Below are 25217 nucleotides of genomic sequence, written 5' to 3'. Positions count from 1 at the left end.
AAAAGAAATGGCAAAAACCGCAATTACTTTTGCACCAATCTAATATTTAAACTAGTTTAGATTTTTGTTTCATCCTTTTGTCTTTCAGAGATAGCAATATCTGGGCTCTGGGTTCCTAAATCAAATGTCAGTTTCAAGACAGCTGAGAAGACAGTAAGCAACAGGGAGGAAAAACCTGACAGAGGGAAGCGGTGGGAGGGCGTAATGCCCTCCTGTGGACCCACAAGCACAACATTCACTGATTTTCTCTTGGTGATTTTTAAATCTGGTAGGTCACACCTTTAGTAAGGTCAGTGTTTCCTGGATTTAAACACACTAAACGCCAGCTGCTGCCCCTACCACACTGGCAAATCGACTTACCTTTAAACCTTCACGGTCTCCCTTTGGTTATTTCATGTTAGCTACAGCTGAAAAACCTAAAAATCTAACACCAGAATGACCTTTCCTATTGGAAATTTCTCTGACACACAGCAACTTTACCAAGTCAAGCAATCATAATATTGTAGCTTAGCATGTTAAAGAACAAAAGAGGCAGTGCTGAACATCTTTGCTCCTGTAAGAAATCTTCGGCCAGGCGCAGCGGCTCACACCTGTAATCCCAGCACTTTTGGAGGCCAAGGCGGGTGGATCACCTGAGGTCAGGCGTTCAAGACCAGCCTGACTAACATGGAGAAAACCCGTGTCTACTAAGAATACAAAAACTTAGCTGGGTGTGGTGGCGCATGCCTGTAATCCCAGCTATGCAGGAGGCCGAGGCAGGAAAATCACTTGAATCCCGGAGGCAGAGGTTGCGGTGAGCCGAGATCACACCACTGCACTTCAGCCTGGGCAACAAGAGCAAAATTCCGTCTCAAAAAAAAAAGAAAGGAAGAAAGAAATCCGCTAATTGTGGCCACAACTGATTAAGCAGTAGAGGTATAGAGGGTTCAGCTAAAATAAAAAAGATTAATAACAAAACACAATGAGCTTTGTTAGGTGGGAAGGCAAAGTTCCTTCATAACTCAAGCATATCAGTTACCTGTGCCTGAAGGCATCTACATAATAAAATGACTCTTAAAATAGTTAACTTATCCTCACCTGTGACAGTATCCTCAGTCTACAGCAGCAGTTTTCAAAGCCACAATGTTCTGGCTGGCTGCTTATCTCCAACAGGATTAATGCTCAAAACATGGCACCATTGTTCTGTCTGTTTGTGCCAGGAGCAATGTCACTTTTGATCATTTTAACACAGAAGCTGGCTCATGAAAGTCAGCCTTCCTACTAACTTGATGACAGCCTCTGCTCATGGCAAGCAGTATCCTATGGGAAGGTGGTGTGCAGACTTTGAGGGCAGATTTTCAAACTTTTTGAGAACATCTATCAAATTTTCAAGGCTTTATTATCCCAAGAGAGTGGGCAGCTTTTTCCAGGATGTTTCATGCTGTTTGAGCACTAAAGATAAAATAAATAGTACAACAAACCTCCTAGACTTAGTCTGCTAACTTCCTTTCCTATGCTGACTTTAACTACCCTTTAAAGTTTGAACTAAAAAAGAACAAAACAAAATGAGACAAAAAAAAATCCTGGCAGCTCTCAGACCACATGAATACAACTGGTTATTTCTACCTTAGGAGAAGAAAGTGCGTTTGATTAAATGTTCATGCCATTCATTTTTGATAGGGTCACCCAGAGTTATCAGATAAAAACACAGGATGCCCAGTTAAATTTGAATTTCAGATAGATAATGAATTTATGTTTAGTAAGTAATTTACGTAAGTATGCCCCATGCAATATTTGGGACATACTTAATCTAAAACTATTCTTTGTTGTTTATCTGAAATTCAAATTTAACTGGGCATCCCACATTTTATCTGGCAACTACATCTCTTGAAAACTATGGGGCCCAAAATTGCAGACTTGAGGTTAATATGTTATGTCTCAATTCCTGAGTGTTATTTAACCATGTTTAATAAAGTTAAGATGGGCAATTCTTAGTTACCCGAAATGTCAGTTCGTTTTGTTTCTGCTATCCAGACTTTCCAAACAGCTTTACTTCTAAGCTCCAAAACAGGCTAAGTCCTTGATAAGCTGTTTTCTTTGCCTAAAGAACACCCTGCTCTTGGATAAATATCACAAAGAACACGAGGATGTGCATTTGCATATGTATGTGTGTGCAGAAACCCAGCTCCCATATCTGACAATATCCAGATTGTTAAATCCCCTTTCTTTAGAAAGTATTTTTGAATCACATTTTAAAATGTCTCTAAATCATGGCACCACAGGTTGAGTTGGCATAACCCAAAGTCACTCCAATCTTCTAGTGAGAGCAAGACCACGATTATTCCTAAATAAATAGCAAAATTAATGAGCTTGAAGTTTCATTTGGCAGTAAGGAAGAAATCAATGCTAGACCTACTTCTTTGTTCCCTGTCATAATGAAGCAGATGTTTCACTGAAGGGATGCTTCTACAAAACTTTAGTTCCTGTTCAAAACAATAATATAATAGCACGTATATCCTTTGGTGATACTTAATTAACCTAATTAATATTCTTTTTCTTCTTTTAGTCCTTGACATTAATAACATCAGTACTTCAGTAGTAGGAGGAGCTAGAAAAGAAAAAAGACCAATTAACTTCATCTTGCTTTGGATTATGTGCTATTCTGAGTAGGGGATGTGGAAGTCATTAGTGCTATTGTCCAATATTTCATTCTCCCCCTTAGGACATATTGTAGAATTGTACTTCCTGGTCCATTGAGTTATGGGGTTATGGTTAGGGCAAAGCACATGACCAGTTCTGGCCAATTCGTAGAGAATGGAAATGCTGTGTGTTACTTCAGGCCTGGAGCTTGTAATAGTTGGTGCAGGACCCTCAAGAAATCTTGCTGTCTGACTTGGAAACCAGCAACAGTCAAGACTGCAACTGTTTCGTTTACTTGAGTCTTAGTTGACTGACGTGAACAGACACCTACTGGTGACCAATGATGGTTATGTACCTTGTGTGAGAAATGCACTTTTGTTGGTTTAAATCACTAGAGATTTAGGTTATTTGTTATTGCAGCAGAGTTCAGCCTAAGCCAACTCATGAAATATGCAATTAAGGAGGTTTTCATGTTTGTGCCAGCCAAATGAGTCTATAAAACACTCTATAAACTACTTACTTTTCTTTTTCTTTTTCTTTTTTTTCTGAGACGGAGTCTTGCTCTGTCACCCAGGCTGGAGCGCAGTGGCACCATCTCGGCTCACTGCAAGCTCCAAGCTCCGCCTTCCGGGTTCACACCATTCTCCTGCCTCAGCCTCCTGAGTAGCTATGACTACAGGCACCAGCCACCAAGTCCAGCTAATTTTTTTGTGTTTTTAGTAGAGACGGGGTTTCACCGTGTTAGCCAGGATGGTCTCGATTTCCTGACCTCGTGATCCGCCTGCCTCAGCCTCCCAAAGTGCTGGGATTACAGGCGTGAGCCACTGTGCCCGGCCTCTATAAACTACTTCTAATCCCCTAAAATTTGAATGTTTAAGTTTATATCATAATCATGATATAAACATAATCATTAACTTTAATCCTCAACAACCTCTTAAGGTAGATAAAATTGTCATCTCCAGTTTAAAGATAGGAAAAGTGATACAAAGAGCTAGTAAGTGATGCTTAAAGTCACACAGAAAGAAAGTAGCAGAAGGAATTTGAACTCATATCCACCTGCAGCTATAGACCATGCATCTTACCACATCACTAAACTGCTACTCAACTATTATCTCTGGAGTTTATTAAAGGAAACTTCTCCATAGTAGTGGCAGCAGGTCTTGGAACCCAGTGGAGGGACAACAGGTACCAACAGGACAAAGGTGCCCCATGGATGCTCCTCTTCTCTCCGTGTGTCAGTAGATCTTGACTGGACTGAATTTATATCGCTGTATAATGTTAGACACTCTCTTTGGAACAACATAGGAAAAACTATAAATTCTTTAAATTACAATTGATTTAAGTATGCGAAAGATGCATAGGAAGTGGCAAATGGACAATTTTAACAGTCATCCTGTATGGCAGTCATCTGCACCTCTGTTTAATATTCCAAGCAGCGTGTAAGCAGAGATCAGTCTGTGCCATCCTCCATTGCTATGCTCAACCAACACTATCGATAACGTCGTGTTTATTATTTTAAGGAGGATTCTTTTGTAACTTCCATCACAGATGGAATATCAGTTATGTCATGTGGTCCTGAGTGCTACAATACCAAATTATCAAATTCTCCATTGGTTAACTTAAACGTTTCAAATAAATTACATTGTTTTGAATGCAAATTCTGTCTGAGTACTAGCATTTTCCATTTCTGAGATGTATTGCCCAGGCAAACTAAGTACATCACTTCATTTTAAGATTCCTTCGGGGCCGGGCACGGTGGCTCAAGCCTGTAATCCCAGCACTTTGGGAGGCCAAGACGGGCGGATCACGAGGTCAGAAGATCGAGACCATCTTGGCTAACACGGTGAAACCCCGTCTCTACTAAAAAAATACAAAAAACTAGCTGGGCGAGGTGGCGGGCACCTGTAGTCCCAGCTACTCGGGAGGCTGAGGCAGGAGAATGGCGTAAACCCGGGAGGCGGAGCTTGCAGTGAGCTGAGATCCGGCCACTGTACTCCAGCCTGGGCGACAGAGCGAGACTCGTCTCAAAAAAAAAAAAAAAGATTCCTTCAGGTCAGTATTTAAGTTGAATATATTTGTATATTTCTTAAAAAAGCAAGTGATAAAGTGATTTTACGGACATCCCATGTTCCCCCCCCAAAAATACCATTTTTCATCAGCTTAATCATTAAGCCTTAACAACAGGCTTGTTAATTCAAAGAGGAGAATCAGAATCTGATAGACCACAAGAAACCAGTAAACCCAAACATTTGACTCAGCTAATCTCACTTTCAAGGACCTTGCATTTCTCAGAGCCCTGTCCCCCTGAATCTTCACCATTTTATCTTGGAAGAGTGAAGGAGAACTTGGAAGATAAACCCAGAGGACCACTTTTCTTCCTGACCAGTAACAGATCTCCCAGCAAACCCATACCTAATCAAAAACTGAAGTAAAACATATAAACTGGAGCTGCTATATATATCATGCATGAGAAATAATACAACACGAACTAATGTGTCAAAACAGTGTCTAACTAAGACCAATTTTTAGGATCTCGGTGAATTCATGCTTTAGACACACTGCAAGAAGCAAGCCCTCAAAGGCATATTTAGAACCTAAGACTTCCTCTCACTGAAAAGCCAGTGGAATTCTATTTGAGGTTTATTTTAGCTTTCCAGTGCTCTCAAAGTCAATCAACTGTACTGGTTTTCTTGCTTTTACTGTTTGAAGTTGCTCACTGGATCAGTAATACATCAAGAAAAAATGCATATAAAGTACATCCATAATTAAAAACGTAATCTTAGTTCTTTTGTGGGAGAAGGTAGAAGAGAAATGGCCCAGAATTAACTATTGTCCTTATTTTAATTTAGAGTGTAATACAGTAAGAATAAGAACTATGCCCTCCAATACCAGAAATATAGTAAATACTTTATAGTTAGGTTATTTTGCCTGAACGTGTCTAGGGAGCTTTGTGTCTGTAGAAAGATAAAAAGAAGATTTCACAATCAGCCTTAGATTTCTCTTCAGCCTCTTAACACATCTACATGGCCAAGTGGAAGAAACCTGATGCTGATATACACCAGACCAAACAGCTGGTCTCCCCAAGGAAGTGGATTAGCAGTATGATCACAGTGTACAGCTCGCTGCAGAAAAGCTCTATATAGCCTCCTACTTTTTGTCTTCTGCTAAAATAGCCACCAGAGGGGAGGGCAGCAGGACAGTGCATAGCATGATGCCAGATGGCATGGAGTGGGGATGACAAGACTGCATCTACCATTGCTAAAAATGAGTGCCCTCTGGACAGTTATGAGGTCCATTACAGGAAGTTGGTTCTGTTAGTTAAGTCTAATCCTCCCCAAATTTGGTTGTCAGGGATTAATTTTATGACTTACATGGTGATCAATACAGGATCATTGTTAATTTTTCACAAAATATTACAACATATAATCTATGCCTTAAATCAGTTCTCCTTCTTGGAAAGGGTGTTTTCTATCTAATTAGATATTACATAAGGGCAAACTGTCACTGGATTCCACTTTGATCAGGAATTTATGCTTAGCACCAACCAACTCAACATCTTCTAAATTCAGGATTCATTATCTCAATGAACTCTAGCAATAACATCCCTGAAACCTGTCTTTCTGGGAGAAAGATCATTAAATGGTCCTTATTTAAGGCATTCTTTTGCAAAGCCTATTGTCTAAGGAAGAAAGTGATAAATAAGAAGAAAGGAAAACTGATTCCAGTTCAAATAAACATTCTCCTTATTCTAAATACCTTAACATATTTGAGGGCATTCTTGCATTGCCTTCCAGTTCCTGGTTTTCTGTTACATCAGTAACTATAACTAAATCTCTCCCCTTTTCATTTTTTCACTCAAAGTTGGTAGAAAACTGGAATCATTCATTTATGAAGACCCACAAAATCTCAGATTCCTCCTCCCCACCCATGGTTCATTCTCATATAAGTGATCATTGCCAACATTAAAGGAAAGTTGCTCAAACTAAAATTTGAATCTGATCCTCCAGAAGTAGAACTGCTGATTCTGACTTTGGGGATCAGAATAAAGGTAAGAAAAGTGGAGCATTAGGCCAAACTTTCAACAGTTATCATCTGGCTCCTTTCATCTGCCCCACACCTTTGTTTTGCTTGTTTTTTGTTTTTAGTTTTTTTACTATTATACTTTAAGTTCTGGGGTACACGTGCAGAATGTGCAGTTTTGTTACATAGATATACACATGCCTTGGTGGCTTGCTGCACCCATCAACCCATCACCTATATTAGGTATTTCTCCCAATGTTATCCCTCCCCTAGTCCCCCACCCCCCAACAGGCCCCAGTGTGTGATGTTCCCCTCCCTATGACCACGTGATCTCATTGTTCAATTCCCACTTATGAGTGAGAATGTGCAGTGTTTGGTGTTCTGTTCTTGTGGTAGTTTGCTGAGAAGGATGGTTTCTGGCTTCATCCATGTCCCTGCAAAGGACATGAACTCATCCTTTTATATGGCTGCATAGTATTCCATGGTGTATATGTGCCACATTTTCTTTATCCAGTCTATTATTGATGGACATTTCGGTCGGTTCCAAATCTTTGCTATTGTGAATAGTGCTGCAATAAACATACGTGTGCATGTGTCTTTATAGTAGGATTATTTCCACCTTTGTTTTTAACCTGGTTAGGATCAGACTAAAGAGTCACTCAGAGGTCCTACATCCAAACTTTGTGAAAAAAAGAACCCTGAAATGGCAGTAGCACAACATCTATGATGATGCTCTTCAGTTTCAAAGAGGGTTGTTCTTAAATTTACAAAAGTTGTGCCCATATGGCCTTTATAAGGGATTTTGGGGAATGATGATCCCATAGCACACTCGTTAGAACTCAGTGTTTTGATGATGGCAACAAGCATCAGGTAAGACTTGTAGCTGCAACATAAGCCCAAGTTGTCCCAAATAAATCCACCTTTACAAACAGAACCACTCTCTCAACCATACTGCATGGTAAACCTAATAAATGTGACATTTACCCTGCAATCAAAACTCTCATGAAATAGTTCTATCAAATTTTCCCATATTTGTCCAAGCCCTGGTGGAGCTTTGCCTAGTATTAGAGAATGACACTGATCAGTGATAACTGTAGTTATTATTTAGAATGTCGACTTATCCATAGCTTTATTTCTTTCATTTGAATCTAGCAACATCTAGGCCACTGGTTTTCACTCAGGTATGCATAAGAGACTTGCCCGTTGAGTTTAATGACCTACTCCAGACTTAATGAATCTTTTTTTTTTTTTCCTTTGAGATGGAGTCTTGCTCTGTTGCCCAGGATGGAGTGCAGTGGCGCGATCTCAGTTCACTGCAAACTCTGCCTCCCGGGTTCAAGCGATTCTCCTGACTCAGCCTCCCAAGTAGCTGGGACTACAGGCATGCACCACCATGCCTGGCTGATTTTTGTATTTTTAACAGAGATGGGGCTTCACTATGTTGGCCAGGCTGGTCTCAAACTCTTGACCTTCTGATCCACCTGCCTCGGTCTTCCAAAGTGCTGGGATTACAGGCGTGAGCCACCATGCCTGGCTGAATCTTTTAAGAGTATTATATCTTGAGGTTTTTTTTTCTTTGTAAAAACTGTATTCATTCATTTTTATAAAATCAGAAATAACATCTCCTGACTTCTTTGAAAATTGGCTTACTCATTATCCTTCAAGACATTCTAATTTTGGTGAAATGATTCTACTGTCTTCTTTTGCATGTCACATTATGTGCTATGCTTATTATAAACTCTCATCAGACTTTTCATATTTTAAAATTATTGGTAGTAAACTAACCACAGCGATTCCTATTTCTGTCATCTATAGATAGTTTCATTTTCCTCCAGTGGTTTCCTGAGGTTTTATTCAGCTTTAGGCTACAGTTTGTGTCTTTGGCAAAGATAAATCTCGAAAGCTTCATAGTAAAGGACCAGACACTTTAAACAATTGACATTTCAAATGACAGACTCTTGGATACAGGCATCTGATGACACCAGTGGGCTGAGTTGGGATTTGTAGAACTTTAGAGGAGAAGCAGACAGCTTCATGATACCACTAGCCCAAAATCAAGAGGAACAAGAATTAATTACACAAGACTGGCTGAGGCTGGGTGTAGTGGCTCATGCCTATAATCCCAGCACTTTGGGAGGCTGAAGAGGGCAGATCACTTGAGACCAGCCTGGGCCAACATGGTGAAACCCCGTCTCTACTAAAGATGCAAAAAAGTTAGTTGGGCATGGTGGCACGTGCCTGTAGTCCCCATCACTTGGGAAGTTGAGGCAGGACGATTCCTTGAGCCTGGGAAGCGGAGGTTGCAGTGAGCCATGATCACACCACTATATTCCAGTCTGAGTGACAGAGGGAGACTTTGTCTCAAATAATAATAAGAAGAAGAAGATTGAATGGACTACTAAGGAAAATTTTATTTTAGTTATTTATTTGGTATATTATTGTTGTATTGTTCTATTTTTGAATATATAAGAAGTCCTCTCTATACTTCAACTATCTGCAATCCACAACAATTGAGTAGATGCTGCTAATATAAACTGAAATAAAGCATTTAAAAATCGTATCCCAGTCTCACTGATCCCCAGAGTTCAGAAACTCATACAAAGTGTCCTTACATTCTTACGGCAATAGGATAATTTGTATGCATTCAATAATAATCTGTCTTCTTTTAACCCCAATATAATTGGAAAATTCCATTATTCAACAAATGTCTTGCTTGGAATGGAAGGCATTTGAGAATGAAGCTCATTGTATCAGATAGAACAGGACACTTAAATTCCAGTGGGAATTTTACCTGCAGTTCAGGATTCCCATGCTGTATTACAAGCAAAGGCTATACAAGCACATTTCTCCCCTGAAGTCTACCTGTGTATGAGCAACAGGTTGGGAATTACATGCCCCACTAGCACCTTATTACAAGTGACAACTGTGTAATTTCTGTGAGGCCAGACTACAGGATGACAAGAAGGAGGGCAGTCTGAGGAGAGATGGCTGGTCACCCTGAACCTTACTATGTCATAGGTGACCCCTGGTAGGAGATTCAAGGTCAGAGCATCCCTGGGATCAGTCAGACCTGGGGGCAACCTTTGGGAAACCTGTGCCCTCCCCAGCATAACTCTCCTAATTAGTTAGGTGCTGGAGCGCATTCAGTAATAATCTCAAGCTTATCGTAACTCAAATGGTATTTCACACTCATATCACTGCAACAAGATTACACTGTTTAAGATCATCACAACACATCTTTGTTAATGCAGAGGGCATTTTCATCTCACTACTAAATTAACTGACTAAATAAGAGGTTGCAATGCCAAGGAAGAAGGAAGATAAAAATCACAAGGCAAATTACAAAATTGCGAGATTAAAAAACCTGCCCAACCAAAGTTGTTATAACAGGAAGATATTCCGATGCCTATTTGCTAAATAGGACTGGACTTAAAAGTTGTTACAAAATTAACCTATTGCACGTTATTTTTAAAGTTAACATCTAAATGTTAACAAAAAAGCAATGTTAACAAAAAAGCAAAGTTAACACTTACGGAACTTCCATGTCCCCAAAAATATGTTACGTGCATTACAAGTAAAATCTCAATGTTGGAAATATTCACCACTTTGTAAGAGTTAAAGTAGATTATATCAATTCAATCTCTTTTAAAAGCATCAGAAAGGCCAAGAGTGGTGGCTCACTTTCATAACCCGAGCACTTTGGGAGGCTGAGGCAGGTGGATCACTTGAGGTCAGTACTTGCCTGGTCAACATGGTGAAACCCCGTCTCTACAAAGAAAATACAAAAATTAGCGGGGCATGGTGGCGCACACCTGTAGTCCCAGCTAATAGAGGAGGCTGAGGTGGGAGGATCGCTTGAACCCAGCGGTGGAGGTTGTAGTGACCTGAGATTGTGCCACTGCACTCCAGTCTGGTTGACAGAGTGAGACCCTGATTCAATAAAAAATAAATAAATAAAAATAAATTTTAAAAAACCATAATAAATTAAATGAGGGATTTTTAATAGTCTTTGCTGCATTCTTAACAAAAAAGTTTTAATTAATAAAATATCCATTAATTATCAAAATGTATTGGAAAGATGTTCCCTTTGACCTCAGAAAACCAGATACTACACACACATACATACTTGTATGTTTATTCCGGTCTGCTAAACTTCAGCCTAAAAGAATAGCTCTGGATGAAACTGAGACTTCTGATTTTGCTGAGCAGACTCTCCACGTCTGAGGAATGAAAAACATCCTGTATGAATGAAAACAGAGAGATCCTCCTCCATCCTCCTCACAAAAGAATGCAGCTGTTCCTTTAAATCAAAGTCCAGTTGCCAGGCATGGTGGCTCACGCCTGTTCCCAGCACTTTGGGAGGCCGAGGCGGGTGGATCACCTGAGGTCAGGAGTTTGAGACCAGCCTGGCCAACATGGCGAAACCCTGTCTCTACTAAAAACACACAAAAATTAGCTGGGCATAGTGGCAGGCGCCTGTAACAGATACTCGGGAGGCTGAGACAGGAGAATCGTTTGAACTCAGGAGGTGGAGGTTGCAGTGAGCCGAGATGGCGCCACTGCACTCCAGTCTGGGGATAGAACAAAACTCTGTCTCCAAAAATAAAAACAAATAAATAAACATTTAAAAATAAATCAAAGTCCAATATTTAAGAACATGTTTCAAGGGGCACCAAATTATTAACCGGCTCAGAGCACCCAACTTTTAACCCGCAAGAGTTTCCACGTGTCTCAGGCTGGCAGAGCACGCAACGACAAGTCATGCCAATCCCCTTCTGCAAAACAGTGCACTCAAATCCTCTGCCAGCACCGTGTGCCCTAGCCTAAGAATCACCCGTCTTGGCAAAGGCCTGAGGAGGCAAAAGCCTGAGGAGACAGAGCTGCTACCTGACTTTCTCCGTGGCTCCTCCCGCTCTCGGCTTTGAAGATGGACTTGGGCTTCCGGGACTTGAAGTTGCCCATGCTGGGTCGCAATACGCTGTCCACCAGCACAGTCTGCTCTACATTCTGCTGTTGCAGCTCCCAAGAGGGTGGTGCGTGCTCCTCTACCAGAGCCCCTGCGTCGGGGTAGTTCTCTTTATTGTTTTCATCTCTAAAACAGGAAAGACCCAATTTAGAAAGCACTTAAAAAAAGATGAATAAACTGCTGCAGGAAAGAGGGCTGGAGATATTCATTGCTGCTGTATTTATAGGATAGATACCTCGCAAAATTTTTAGCCTACACTTAGACAATTTTGCATGAACAAGAACTTAAAAGAAATGTGAATTTCACTCTATATCACTTCACCTTCCCTTCTGATCTTTGTCAATGGATACATACTTTGTGTAGTTGTAACTATACACATATCATTATTATTTTTTTTTTAATTTTCACTTTAAGAAACTTTCACATATATCATATTTTCCTCTCACAACAATAATGTGACATATTCAGGTGAGATATCGTCATCTCTACTTTATAGATGAAGACTCTAAGACATTAAATCACATGCCTAATGGAAGGACTAATGCACATAGACCCAGAGGCCTCATGTGGGTCTCCAGATTCACACCTATGTTCTTGGTTCAAGGCATCACGCTTCCTCTTCAATGGCAATGTCAGTTTATAATCATCCCCCTAAAACTTTCAGAGGTACTTAGAAATTTAACCGGATCTCTTTTGATAGCTACCTGTTGCCTGGGTAAAATATAACTCATGGACCAAATTTTACCCAACCAGGTCCTGTGAACAATGCCCTGAATGCAAAGTCAAACATCCCAATGTCCAGGTTCTGGTTCTGAAGAAGATGGAAGAGGGTGGTGTTATCTCCATATATTCGGGGCTGGGATGGCACTTCTGTTCGTTCGATAATCAAATTCTGTACAATATCCTACCCCCCTCCAGTTTCAATTTTCTCAAAAATACTGACATGATAACATTCTTATTTGAAGCCATTCTTCCCACTTAAATCTAGATGCATTTTATTTTTCATTCTGCTAAGTATCAAGCAAATACCACAGACATAACCAGAAGGGGCCTTCTCTATGTAATCAATATCATTAACCTTAATCTACCACAATCACTGTCACTAGAACATGAAATGCATGGGGAGTGGCCACTTCCTCCAGGTGTTGTTTTTCCCTCATGCTCCCTTACCAAAAGCACCCATAAAACAGCATTTGCAAAGTCACCTGGAAAGCAATTCCTAGCCGCTCAAGGACACACAAAGCCAAGAGGCAAGACCAGCAAAGAAGGAATGCCCACCATTCAAGACACATTTTTACAAATAAAAGGCAGATTAAGTTCACTGAGCCGGAACTCATCCTCCCTGAGGATGTAGTCTTTGGGAAAAGAGCAAAGCAAATATCAAGATAGGTGGTCTGGAACATGACCAGGGTGCAGTTGGACAAGGTATAAAAATAAAACTGTGTGAAATAGAAAAACTTGAATCCAGGACAAATGTAGTGCTATCTGGTAAAGGAGAACCCAACAATTAAAATAATTATTCAATGTTAGTAACGCAAAAACAAATCAATGCCAATGACACTGGTTAATATTCCTGCTGTGAGATCATTTACAATTAAAAAAATTCTAAGTCACTAATAGATTTGGAAATGAATATCAAACCATGAACTGGAAACTATGCTAGTTCATTTGAAGTACATTTTTCTCACTAGAAACCCATCCACTCCATGATTCTGCATGAGAAACAAAAGAAAGAACAGCTGCCTTTACAGTTACCTAAATGCTCTCATTCGAGTAGGATTATAGAACACTCAAGGATAAAAAAAAAAAATAGCTTTCCAAATCTAAAATGACTTTTTTGATAGACTCATTCCCAAAATAATATCTGAACTTTGCTTTTATATCACGTTTTGAAGTCACTCAAAATTTAGAAATGTAATTTTATTTACTTCCTTGACTTGGAAAGCCAGGAAAGGGGAGAGGGGGCCAAAAGCATCTTTCTTGCACTACACAAATGTAAAACCTGGTTACAAAAGTCATATTTAGAAACATATTTTCTCACATATTACTGGTTCCTCAGGATCTCCAAAACAGAAAAGCACAGGTTATGTAATTTATGCCACTACTTATTGGAATAAATCATGACTGAGAATAAGCATGGTGTCCTGAAAAACGTCAGGGTCTGAAAGATCCTCCCACTTATTAGTTGTGTGGCCTGGGCAACATCACTTCACCTCCATGATCCTCCTTCATAAAATATATGTAATATCTGCTTAACAGAGATAGTACAGTCTCTTTGAAATGCCTACCATAGAAAGCTGACCCGAGGCTGCAACCCAATAAATGAAAGCTATTGTTACTCTCAGGCAGGGCCTTAGTCATGTGGTTATTTGCAAAGGAAAAAAAAGAGAGAGAGAGAGAGTTCTTTTTGGTTTCTCTGATGCCTCCAAGATAATTCTGAACTCCTTAGCAAGGAACGCAAACCCAAGGAAATCTGTTCTTTGTTTACCGTTAGAGCTTCACATCTTATCTTACCTCTTACTTCCTCACTCCACTAGGTTCCCAGGGTTCCTATTATCCTGAACCACTTGCTGTTTCTGCAACTCAAACAATTCTCTCTACCCTCTATTGGTTTTCCAGTAAGCTGCTCCCTTTGCTTGGTGGCATCCTCTTTTTCTTAGCCTTGGACCTCACCAAAAATAATAATGATAATAATAACAATAATAAATAAAAATTCATATGCCTTGTATAATTTTCTTCAGGAATCAGTCCAAGAAAGCTCTCTGGGCTGTTTGATTCTTCTAAGTAAATCCACTATTTACCTCTAGTATAGTAGTACTTAATGCACTGTAGCATCCACATCTATATTTTTGCCTATCTCCTCTAGCAAACTGAATTCTTAGGAGCAACATTGGTTTGTCTTTCTTCATCCCAAATCTTAACTGGCTCCTGGCACACAAAATTGGCCTTCAATAAATATTTGTTATCCAGTAAGTGGACTTTAAAGTCAGAAAGAACTGGGTCTAAATTCTGCCTCATAGTGCCATGTTATCTTGGATGAGTTATCATTCCTAAGTGTCAGTTTCTCTGTCCACAGGATGAGAACAGAAATATCAACTTCTTTTCAGTTTAGATCATATAATAAAATGTAGATGAAAGTATTGGAACAAAGTAAATGTAGGAGAAATGATTAGCAGTGAAGGTTTTGCCACGATACTATAAGCCCTTGATGACAAAGACGATACTACAGACACTCAATAACATGAGCCTCTTGCTTTAGGGTGTGTGATAAGAATATTGAGATAGGCTAATGAATACTCAGTTCAATAGGCATTTATCAAGTGTTCCCAAATGTAAAGTACTGTCCTGATTGCTAAGAGGGTGGTATCCAAAAGTGGAAAAGACAAAAATTTGTCAAGAGGTAAAAATCTGGTAGAGGAGAGGAGACATGAGAACAAATAATTGGAATTCAAAGAAGAGACTAGAATTCAAAGGAAAGCCACCACAACTAGATGGTTTCTGTCTCTTACAAATATGAACCAAGCAATGGTGGCTTTTACCTGAGACTGGAGCAATCAGTCTCGTCTTCATGTAGAGAGACTGGATCTTCGTCACACCTGGAGAGAGGGAAGAAAAATCACATCAGATGCAACTGTCTGCTATAGCAGTAGCAGCAATAATCTAGAATTGTCTCAAGATTACCATGGAAAACTAAAAGATGAAACACTCCTCATCATTCTCTCCCAAATAAGTTCTGATTACTATGTCTCCCAGTTTATGAAACCAATGTTGTCATATCGTGTGATCTTAAAAGCTCAGAGCCAGAGGTGACTCTCCTTTTTGCCTCCACTGTCCTGTGTTACCTAAACTAACAAGATCTTAGCAATGACCTAAGTGTTCACAGCACTTGAGGGGACATTGGACACCAAGACTGGGAGCCTGTTGATGGCTCAAAAGACATTCCACTATGTGTCTCTTTGCATTTTTTTCTGCTTCAGGCAGTTCCAAACTAAACCAGCCTCCGTTTAGTTTACTCTATTGGTCTCAGATTTTTCTCGATCTTGTGAAAAGGAAGGGGTTCCTTTTCATAAAACTTCTGGATTAACTTTATGAACAGTTCCTGGCTCTTCCATATTGAAAAATCTCCAGTGCTCCATCCTGCCTAGGGGAACCTGGAGTAGGACCATCCTCTCACTCTAGTGTAGGATGAAGCCTTTGTTCCTGTTCCCAACCATTCCCAGCCAGCCCCATTCAAGCCTGGAATACTTTTTCCATCACCTCCTACTCATCCTTCACTGCCCAAGTCCGGTTTCCCCAGCTCTGTACCTTCCCAGCCAAGCTCATCCATGTGCCATGTTCTCAATCATGTGCTATGATGGTTAATATTGAGTGTTAATTTGATCGAAGGATGCAAAGTATCGTTCCTGGGTGTGTCTGTGAGGGTGTTGGCAAAGGAGATTAACATTTGAGTCAGTGGACCGGGAGAGGCAGACCCACCCTCAGTCTGGGTGGGCACCATCTAATCAGCTGCCAGTGTGGCTAGAATAAAGCAGACAGAAGAAGGTGGAAAGAACAGACTTGCTGAGCCTTTTGGCCTTCATCTTCCTCTTGTGCTGGATGCTTCCAGCCCTTGAACATCAGACTCTAAGTTCTTCAGCTTTTGGACTCTTGGACTTACACCAGTGATTTGCCAGGGGCTCTCGGGCTTTCTGCCACAGACTGAAGGCTGCACTGTTGGCTTCCCTACTTTTGAGGTTTTGGGACTCAAACTAGCTTCCTCCATCCTCAGTTTGCAAACAGACTATTGTAGGACTTCACCTTGTGATCATGTGAGTCAATTTTCCTACTAAACTCCCCTTCAAATACACACGTATTCTATTAATTGTCTCTTTAGAGAACCCTGACTAATACATGTGCCAAGTTCCTACTTTAACCTTAATTCATAAACATTTACTCTTCATTCCGAGGTTTTAGTAAACAACTATATCTCACCACACATCACTTTGTAATCCTTTGCACCACTGAGATCTTTTTGATTAGTTATTAATTCCATGAGTAGAAATAACTATAATTTCTTTTCCTAGATATATTGCCACAGTGCCAGAGTACCCCAGAGACACTCAAAAATTCTTGAATTGAAATATTAACTTTGTTCCCTAAGAGGTCTGGTCTCTGAAATAATTTAACCAGTATTTATTTACTGAATCCAGGCACTGCATTAGACATTGGAACTGTGCTTCACAAACTCTCAGGGTTTAGGACAGACCGGTTTGTTTTTTATTTCCACACCACTGTGGAAAGACACTTTGGTAAAAATGTCACAGCAATGCCAAATTCCTATTAAAGTTATAAGATACTTACTCCCTATTTCTGTTTTATTTTCTTGTCTCAGACATGCTTTAAACAATTTGGAGAGTCACAATTTGTGTAGCACTGCTTCTAAAGGACACAAAATTTGAAAAAGATCTGAACCCTGCCCTAAGAAATTCACAATGTAATGAGTAGACAAAAATAAAGCAAATAAATACCTGCATACATAAATATAACCATAATATAGTGTTTATACTATATGAAATAATTTAACATTTTAAAATATTCTTTACTGGCAATGGTGTATAATTAACCCACAAAAGGTATCCAGTCCTCATCCCTTAAAATCTTTAATTTATAGTTTCGTAGTGAGTTAAACAAAGGCCACCCACAGACTCTAACCCTTTCTACCTACTGAAATATTTTGTTACCTCTGGCAATTAAAAAAATTGGTTGCCTTGGTGCAGTGTCTCACATCTGTAATCCCAGAACTCTGGGAGGCCAAGATGGGCCTGAGTTGGAAGTTCAAGACCTGCCTGGCCAACATGGTGAAACTCCATCTCTACTAAAAATACAAAAATTAGCTGGGTGTGGTGGCACACGTCTGTAGTCTCAGCTACTCAGGAGGCTGAGGCACAAGAATCACTTGAAATTGGGAGATGGAGGCTGTAGTGAGCCGGGACCATATCACTGCACTCTAGCCTGGGCAACAGAGCGAGACTCTGTCTGGGGGGGAAAAAAAGCTACTTTTAATAGAATAAACCAACCTTCCTTACTTTCTTGCCAATAGTCCACTCTGTCCATCTCATGGAAAACAAATCCCCAAGTATTGCTTTGTTCTCCTTCATTAGCAGCATTTAGCTAATAGATCACCTGGGCTTTGAAATGTGGATAAAAATGTTTTTCAATAGCAAAGTAGCAAAATCAATGAAGAACAAATCTAGAATTGTTGCTTTCAAAGATCTAGGGCTTAAGCAGAGCGCTTTGGAGCTTCAATTCTGGAGCTCAACAATACCTATTGTTTGGGGATCTGGCAAGAACTTATTTTTTTCTCCCTCATTTGATTTATTAATCTTTCTCCTCAAAGTACAATCAGTTAAAAATGGAAACTTGGCACCAGAACATACAAAGTTGGAGAAGATTCTGAAGTATGAAGCTGGAGCTGATTAGTTGATCCAACATTCATGTCTACTAAACAACTCCAGTTGCCACTCAAAGAACACAATTCCAAGCTCACAGATAGAGCAACTGAAATAGAGCTACCTCCTGGCTTACATGGCACACGTTTACAACCTCTTTTAGTTCATTTGAGTTTTCATGTACCTTGGTAAAGACCATCAACTTCTATTCAATTAACAAATCATTTGGGTCCTTTCCCTAAAACCCCTTATTTCTTTGTGAAATGCTCAGGGTTGCTACTGTTTTTCCTATTTGAACGTTTGCCCCCTCAATCAACTACAAACAAGAAAAAGTTGTGAGGTATTTCACAGCTCACCTGCTCTTTCATATAATCGCAATTCAGCCTGAGAATGTTCCGAGGTAGAAATTACCTTTGCACCTGGGCTAAGTTGTAAGTCAAGATCCCAAGGCCTAAATCAGTGAAGCCTGGATTGTTTCTACTCCACCACACTAAGCCCAAAAAGCAAGAACCAAATAATCTCTTCAGTCTATATGCCAGAGGCTCACAAGAGTCAGGGCATGCCATTTCTTAGAATAATGCTGGTGAAAGAAGTGCCCACAAGAAGTTCTCTTTGCTGCCTAAAACAGAAGAGAGGACTCAGACTGAGAGTTAGATAAAATGTAGTTGTGCTATAAAGATATTTACACTTGCCCTGTAGTACCATGTTCCCTGAAGGCAAAGTTGCAGAAGTACAGCCTCCTATGGGGTTTCTCAAAATGTGGCCCCTGAACCACTTGCATTAGCACTACCTGAAGTACCTGGTCAAAACAGAAGTCTCCAGCCCCACTACATCAACCCTCTGAGGGCAGAGCCCAGGAATGTGGATTTTTAAAAGACACTGCCTACTTACAGAACTGCTATGTTTCTAAAAAACACTGACCTAAAGGTTTCCAAACCCCAAACCAGCACTGTCCTGACACCAATGCAATCACCCGTTCTGGGTTCCCACTTTGAGATAAAGCCTTGGAGACTGCAATTTTCACAAGCTCCAGTCCTCTTCCCCAGTTGATATTGATGATCATTTAGCTTTGAGAACCGCTGGTTTGAATGATAACTAATCAGAATTATTGCAGGCTTCATTTAAAATAGCAAGTTAGCCAGGGCAACATCACAATCGACCATGGGAAAATATTAGATGAAAAGGTGCCACAGATAGGAAAGAAAAGGCCAAGGCCATTGTGACAAAAACATTGGGGTGGAAAAAGAAATTGAATTTGTCCAGAGCTGCATAGATAGTGCCATGCCTGGGAAAAACCAAGAAGAAAATAAAATCTGTCCTTGAGTCCCTCCCAATTTTCCTTTCCCCTTGACTCTTCTAAGACTCCCAGCTGGCCAAGCATAACCATAACCATAACCATAACCATAACCATAACCATAACAGATTAGAAAATAGGTTATGTAAAATAATTCATATGAAAGTATTCATGACAATTTGAATCCACTTCCCAAGGGCACAAACCTTTGAATTTCCATTTTAATAAGGGTCACTACCAGAGGCCTTCATCCAAAGAAATCATCTCTAGGTGAAATTTCAGGCATCGAAGAAAATAAGTAGGTGTGAGTAGAAGGATGTAGGAATAGGGTGGGGACAGGAGGCAGACGAGCTTTTCTTGTATCCAAAACATAGAGGGGAGAAAAGTCCCTCCTCTGTATAGGACAAGACCACACCCAAACATTTCCTGGGCACCTGCTATGTCTATGTCTCAGGATATAGCACCTTGGTCCTGAGGGCTATGGGGTCATGCCCAGAGAAGCACGGAATATGGGTCATATTACTGAGGGGAGGGGAAAATGTTATTGTGGACAATGACTAGTTTTAAACAATCCTAGTCAATGATGTGTTACACCTATGAAGCTTTTGGTATGTTTTCAATAGGCTCCTTAGATTTTTATATTAGCCAGATGGCATACCAATTATCTCTCAGTGCCTTTTAAAATAAATCACTGTCACTCCTCTGAAAGTAAAAACATGATCTTATGCAATCAGAACTCCTTGGGGAGTGTCCAAAGACAAGGCACCAGGCTCTCCCCAGCATTTAACCACAAAACCTCTACAGAAAAAAAAAAAAAAAGTCTATGTGAAATCTGGAGCTAAGTGTCTCCATTTTGAACCTGCCATACCTGTGGCTGACTGAGGATTTGGCCACACCGGGCTCCTGAGAATCGGGGCCAGAAAGCACTTAGTGCTTGAAGCACAGCAAAGGAAGGAGAGCAGTACCTGTGCACCTGGAGCAGGAAGTCCAGGCCTCATCTTTGGCCTGCAGATGCACACTTTGGCACACCTCTCTCCCCTTCTCTCAGGCCTTTAGAAGAGCAACATTGCAGCACAGGTTACCAAGCAATCTTATAAACAGAATGTGGGTCCAAATGAGTATTTTACATTGCTTCTTCTAAAGTCAACCCTGTTTTTTTTTTTTTTAAGTGACTCCACTTAAGTGCTCAAAACTGGATACTAAAGGAGCAGCACAGTGAAAGAGAGAAACAAAAGAATGTGGAAAACAAGAGGGCCTAGGAAGCACTGCAAACCTTACCCCTCCCTCACCAAGTCATTGTGATAGTGGCAGGACTTGGAAGCCAAAAGATACCTATTTCTACATTTATTTGCTTTTTAGGTAATTTTAGCAAACAGTTCCCCAGTTAGTTAGGCTTTCTATATCAAACTCATAGCATTTTTTAAATGTAGTTGAAGATACAACTTTACTTGTAGTTGAAGATGCCTTTTTCCTGAAAAGCTGTTTAGAGTGGCTTCCACAAAGGTCCCAGAAGTAAATATCATGAATTAGCCTAGAGAAAGAATGCTAGATGAAGTACATATTTATATACATATGTATATATAAATTACATACAGTATTAGCAAAATACACTACCTGTTAATTTTTAACAAATATAGTATAATATTAGGAAAACATTTAAGGATGGCAAAAATTAAAACTATAACATATAAATATCTTTAAAAAAATCACTGTGCTTGCTGGCACACTCCTTCATTCACACTCCTTCATTCTAGATTTAAAGGGTGTTAGTTGCCCTAATCAACAGCTTTAACCATAGGACCAGGTGACTCATTCGTCCTACAGCCACATCTCTGAAGTCAGAAGACGAAAATGACAAAGGGCATGCACAAAAAGTTTACTCTGATATGCCTTAAAAATCTGTAGACAAGAGAGGGCCAAGATAAGTTTAGCCTGTTTACCACATGCTGGAATTCAACTCATTTCACATCTATCTCCTATTGCTGTAAATATATATAGTGTGCACTCCATGAAAACTGACACCAATGTTGGCAAAATACAACAAAGCTTCCTAACACGTCAAATGGATTTTTAAAAATCTGAGCTCCAAGAACACATATCTTGGAGCACTGAGCTCCTGCAAGCAATCAACTGGTTTTAATTTCTCTCCCGAAGCTGCTAAAATGCTGGTTTCAACCTGTAAAGATGCCTGGGCCCCATCAGTCAGCACGTCTCGCAGTCTTCACAGCCCCAGATTCCGGGAGACAATGCATCTAAAACGAATAGCGGCTGGGAACGGTGAAGGATACCTTCACGATAGTTGCTTCCAGAGAAAGGCATGCAAGTCTGATTTTAATGGTGAGAATCACTTACTCTGTTACAGCGGTGCTGCTGAAGGAATTATCCTGAAGGCTGAAACAGAAACAAGAAAACATCAGCCAAGTCTGGCCGGGGAGCCGTCTCCCTGATTGCTCTCCGGGAGTTAGAGCATACACACAAACATGGCATTGCAAGGCAAGTCTCCGGGCTCGCCCGGCACGCTCGCTCTACCTTGGGCTGCTGTCTGCACATGCTCGTAACGACACCCCCAGCAGGGGCCCAGTGGCACGGGCGAACCACAAAGCCCGGCAGCCCGCGAGGCTGCGGGGACAGAGCTGGGCGGGGCGCGGCGGCGGGGCTGGGACCCCGGGATCCAGCGAGGAGCACCTGGAGAGTTACCTCACGACCCCGACCTCGCCAGCCCAGGCGCCGCGTTTAATCTTGGGCTGTTTGTGCCAGCCACCCCCGAGGCTGGCAATGAGATTGCCTCAGTGTTTCTGCCGAAGTGCTGAAATACCCGGGAGACTTGCTTTCTTCCACACGTCTCCTACCAATTTTACAGAGCTCACCCCAACCCCCCACACTCCCACCCCACCCCCAGGGATGGAGGCTCGCAAAGATTCATCCATCGTTCAGAAAAAGTCAGGAGAGAACAAGAAGGGGGAGGGGAACAATAAAACACTGTTTGGTGTTTTATTTTGTGTGTAGGTTGTTTTTTGTTGCCTAGGAAAAAGAATAGGCTCTGAAGCAGGGCTGGCTGCATCACACCTGATCTGTCTAGAGCGCTCTTATTTCAGTCCCAGAGAGGAAGTGCCCAGCCCCGGAGTACAGAGCTGTCAATGAACCCACGCAGGGCGAGTGGAGAATTTATTCCAGGGGTTAGCTGGTGATTAGGACACCGTGCAAGGGGTGGGGCTTGCTACGCCCAGAGCAGCCCGCTTGAGCTCGGCTTCCTAGCTAGCACGTTTACAAAGGATGGAGAGAATTGATGGGTGCTGACGAGTTGATGGGTGCAGCACACCAACATTGCACAAGTATACATATGTAACAAACCTGCACGTTATGCACATGTACCCTAGAACTTAAAGTATAATAAAAAAAAAAAAAAGGATGGAGAGACGGAATCCACAAACACTATCCCTTTGCATAAAGGCAACCCTGTTAGGGAAAGGAAGGACTGTCAGTCCCCCCACTGGCTTCATTCCCTTGTGAATATTTGTCCTGCCCTCTTTGTATTGTTCATTTCTCCTGCCATATTGACCTGGATATGGGATGTAGCATCTACTAAAGATTCTTATTTGAATTTGAATTATTTTTTTGAATTTTGAACTAAGATTCCTACCCCCCCTTTTAATTTTTCTACTCCCAGAAGCAACTGGGATAGTGGTTTTTAGTCCAAACCTATAAAAGTTAAAGAGTTAACATAACAACAAAAAAAAAAAAACTCATAGTTTTTCTAATTGGGTAATTAGAAAATTTACCAAAACTTGGAAATAATGGGGAAGAGCATGACCTTTCAATGTCAAACCGAGACATCGGTTAACAGGTCCACCCAGGGGCTAGTTAATTCTCCAGTTGTGTTTGGCTTTGCTCTTCACTATTGATTAGATTCCAGCCACAGTGAAGTTACGTGGTAACTTGCACATTTTATTCAGCCTGTCCAGAGAAAAAGATAACCACAGCGTTTATGATTTTATTGCACTATAGGAAGATGACCAATTATGCATCTAACCAATCATTTTGCATCTAACCAAACTTTCTTTCTAAATACCTGTAAATACACAGATCCTCAAAATGCTGTTGGAACCAGCTTCTTCATCTTACAGTTTTCCCCGTTAATAAGTGAATAGATCTCTGCTGCCTGCCTATGTCTGTATAAGAGTTGTATTTTAACTTTTTAAATTTATACCTTGAAAAATAAAAATTGAGTTTTCAAAGAAAAACAGGTTTCATTAAGGTTCTTTGCAACTTTGCTTTCCTCTCTCCAAATATTTTTTAAATCAGTTGAATAAAAACCTAATATGGTCTTAGACTGAATTCTATGGACTAAAATAAGTTAAGAAATATTAATCCTCTGTATGTATAACTATACAGTACATATATGTTCTGAAGCAACCTACTATTTCATTTGAGCTAGGTTCAAGAGTAAGAGACATGGCTGCTTCACTGTATTCATTATTTAGCCATTTCAAAGTGAGATCTGTTCTTTGTTTATTCAGACTGATGAAGGTAAGTCTATATTCAGCCTTCTTGGTTTCATAGATTACATGGTTGTTAATTTCCACAAATCCCTTGTACTCATTGACTATGGTGCTTATTCCAAGTGTTCCAGTGTAGAGAAAGATCACACTTTTCTCCTGTAAATATTCCCAGTGATCCACTCATAATGGAAATGTTCAATGCTTTTGATTTGAAATAGGACTTGAACATTTAATTAAGAACAACCTTAATTAAATGGTTGATTTTCTTATATACTGCCAAATACTATTTTTTTTTCATTCTATGAAATGAAGTGGGCCCTTTGAAAATAAAAGGAAATAACAAATGTACCCAATAAATGCAAGTATTCAATAATGTCCAAGGAAAAGAAATAAGAATTCTCAGCAACTTGTGAATAGTAAGTACTAAAATTAGGTTTTAGGCAATACTCACCTACAATGAAAACAACTGGTTGATACAGTTGATTATGGATAAAAACCAAAACATCCCTGAAAAAAATTATTTGGCAGTATATAAGAAAATCAACCATTTTAATTTTTACTTCTCAACTAGTTCTTATGGCATTTGTTTTCATCTTAAATCAGGTTTAGAAATTGTCTTTATAAGTGGCTTTTTAACTGGCTTTTATGATGTTTTGTACTGTTCAACTTGGAATAGGACAATACTGATAAATATCATACAACACATGATTATTTTGGAGACCCTCAGCTTTACTAAAGAGCAATTCCAGGAGGGTTTGAAAAGCAGAGCAGAAAAATTAATATTGAGTTTATGAAGAAGTAAGTTCTAGGCCATATTTCCCAAGTGGCAGTGAAATTCTTGTCTCCAGGAAATCCAGGAAAATGTTGTAAAAGTTACATGGTCAAAACTAAGTTTTGGAAAATATGCATATTATAAATTCACAATGCACATTAGGCAGCAAACAAAAGTTTTCCATCTGTTTTTAACCAGTGTTCCTCAAATTAATTGAAGACCAAAATGATTTTTTGTTAAATATATCATCAATTAACATCATGTATAACTAGGAATTTTCAGAAAATAACTCCTGAGTATATCAGGAAAAAAATGCAAAGGGAATTAAGTGGTGTATTTATTGAACAAATGAATGAATGAACAAATGATTCTACATGCTTATCACTATCCCATAGTTATGAATAAGACACAGTCCCTGACATCATAACATTTTAAATGTAAATATGTTGCATATTTATATATGGAAAATATATAATGTATATGTACAATTCTATTTTATACAATATAAGTAAAATAAAGGGAAAATGAAGATGCTAGATTTGAATATGGTTAACTCACTTACATGTTAAAGTGCTCAATTTTAACTGCTGATTTTTCTATCAGTGCTCTTAAGACCAAT

General features: G+C 40.0%; 1 protein-coding gene across 5 annotated transcripts in view; it reads right to left on the bottom strand.

Annotated features, from left to right (window-relative positions):
- FAM13C (family with sequence similarity 13, member C) overlaps positions 1-22183 on the bottom strand; it is a 118917-nt gene extending 96734 nt beyond the window's left edge. For 3 of the 5 annotated variants that reach the window (XM_011953450.1, XM_011953451.1, XM_011953454.1), the window contains exons 1-3: positions 21680-21879; positions 15145-15201; positions 11527-11731 (exon numbers count right to left, since the gene is read on the bottom strand). In XM_011953450.1, the coding sequence (XP_011808840.1) occupies positions 11527-11731; positions 15145-15201; positions 21680-21741 (324 nt within the window). In that variant the 5' untranslated portion in view covers positions 21742-21879. Of the gene's footprint in view, positions 1-11526; positions 11732-15144; positions 15202-20292; positions 20378-21679 lie in introns of all 5 variants that reach the window. The other 2 variants (XM_011953452.1, XM_011953453.1) reach the window with 2 other exon arrangements.
- Positions 22184-25217: the final 3034 nt, after the last annotated feature.

This window comes from Colobus angolensis, unplaced genomic scaffold (assembly GCF_000951035.1).
Source record: "Colobus angolensis palliatus isolate OR3802 unplaced genomic scaffold, Cang.pa_1.0 Scaffold361, whole genome shotgun sequence".
NCBI classification, from domain to species: domain Eukaryota; kingdom Metazoa; phylum Chordata; class Mammalia; order Primates; family Cercopithecidae; genus Colobus; species Colobus angolensis.
Note: the sequence above shows the minus strand (reverse complement) of the source record. Positions and strands in the feature narration are given on the sequence as shown.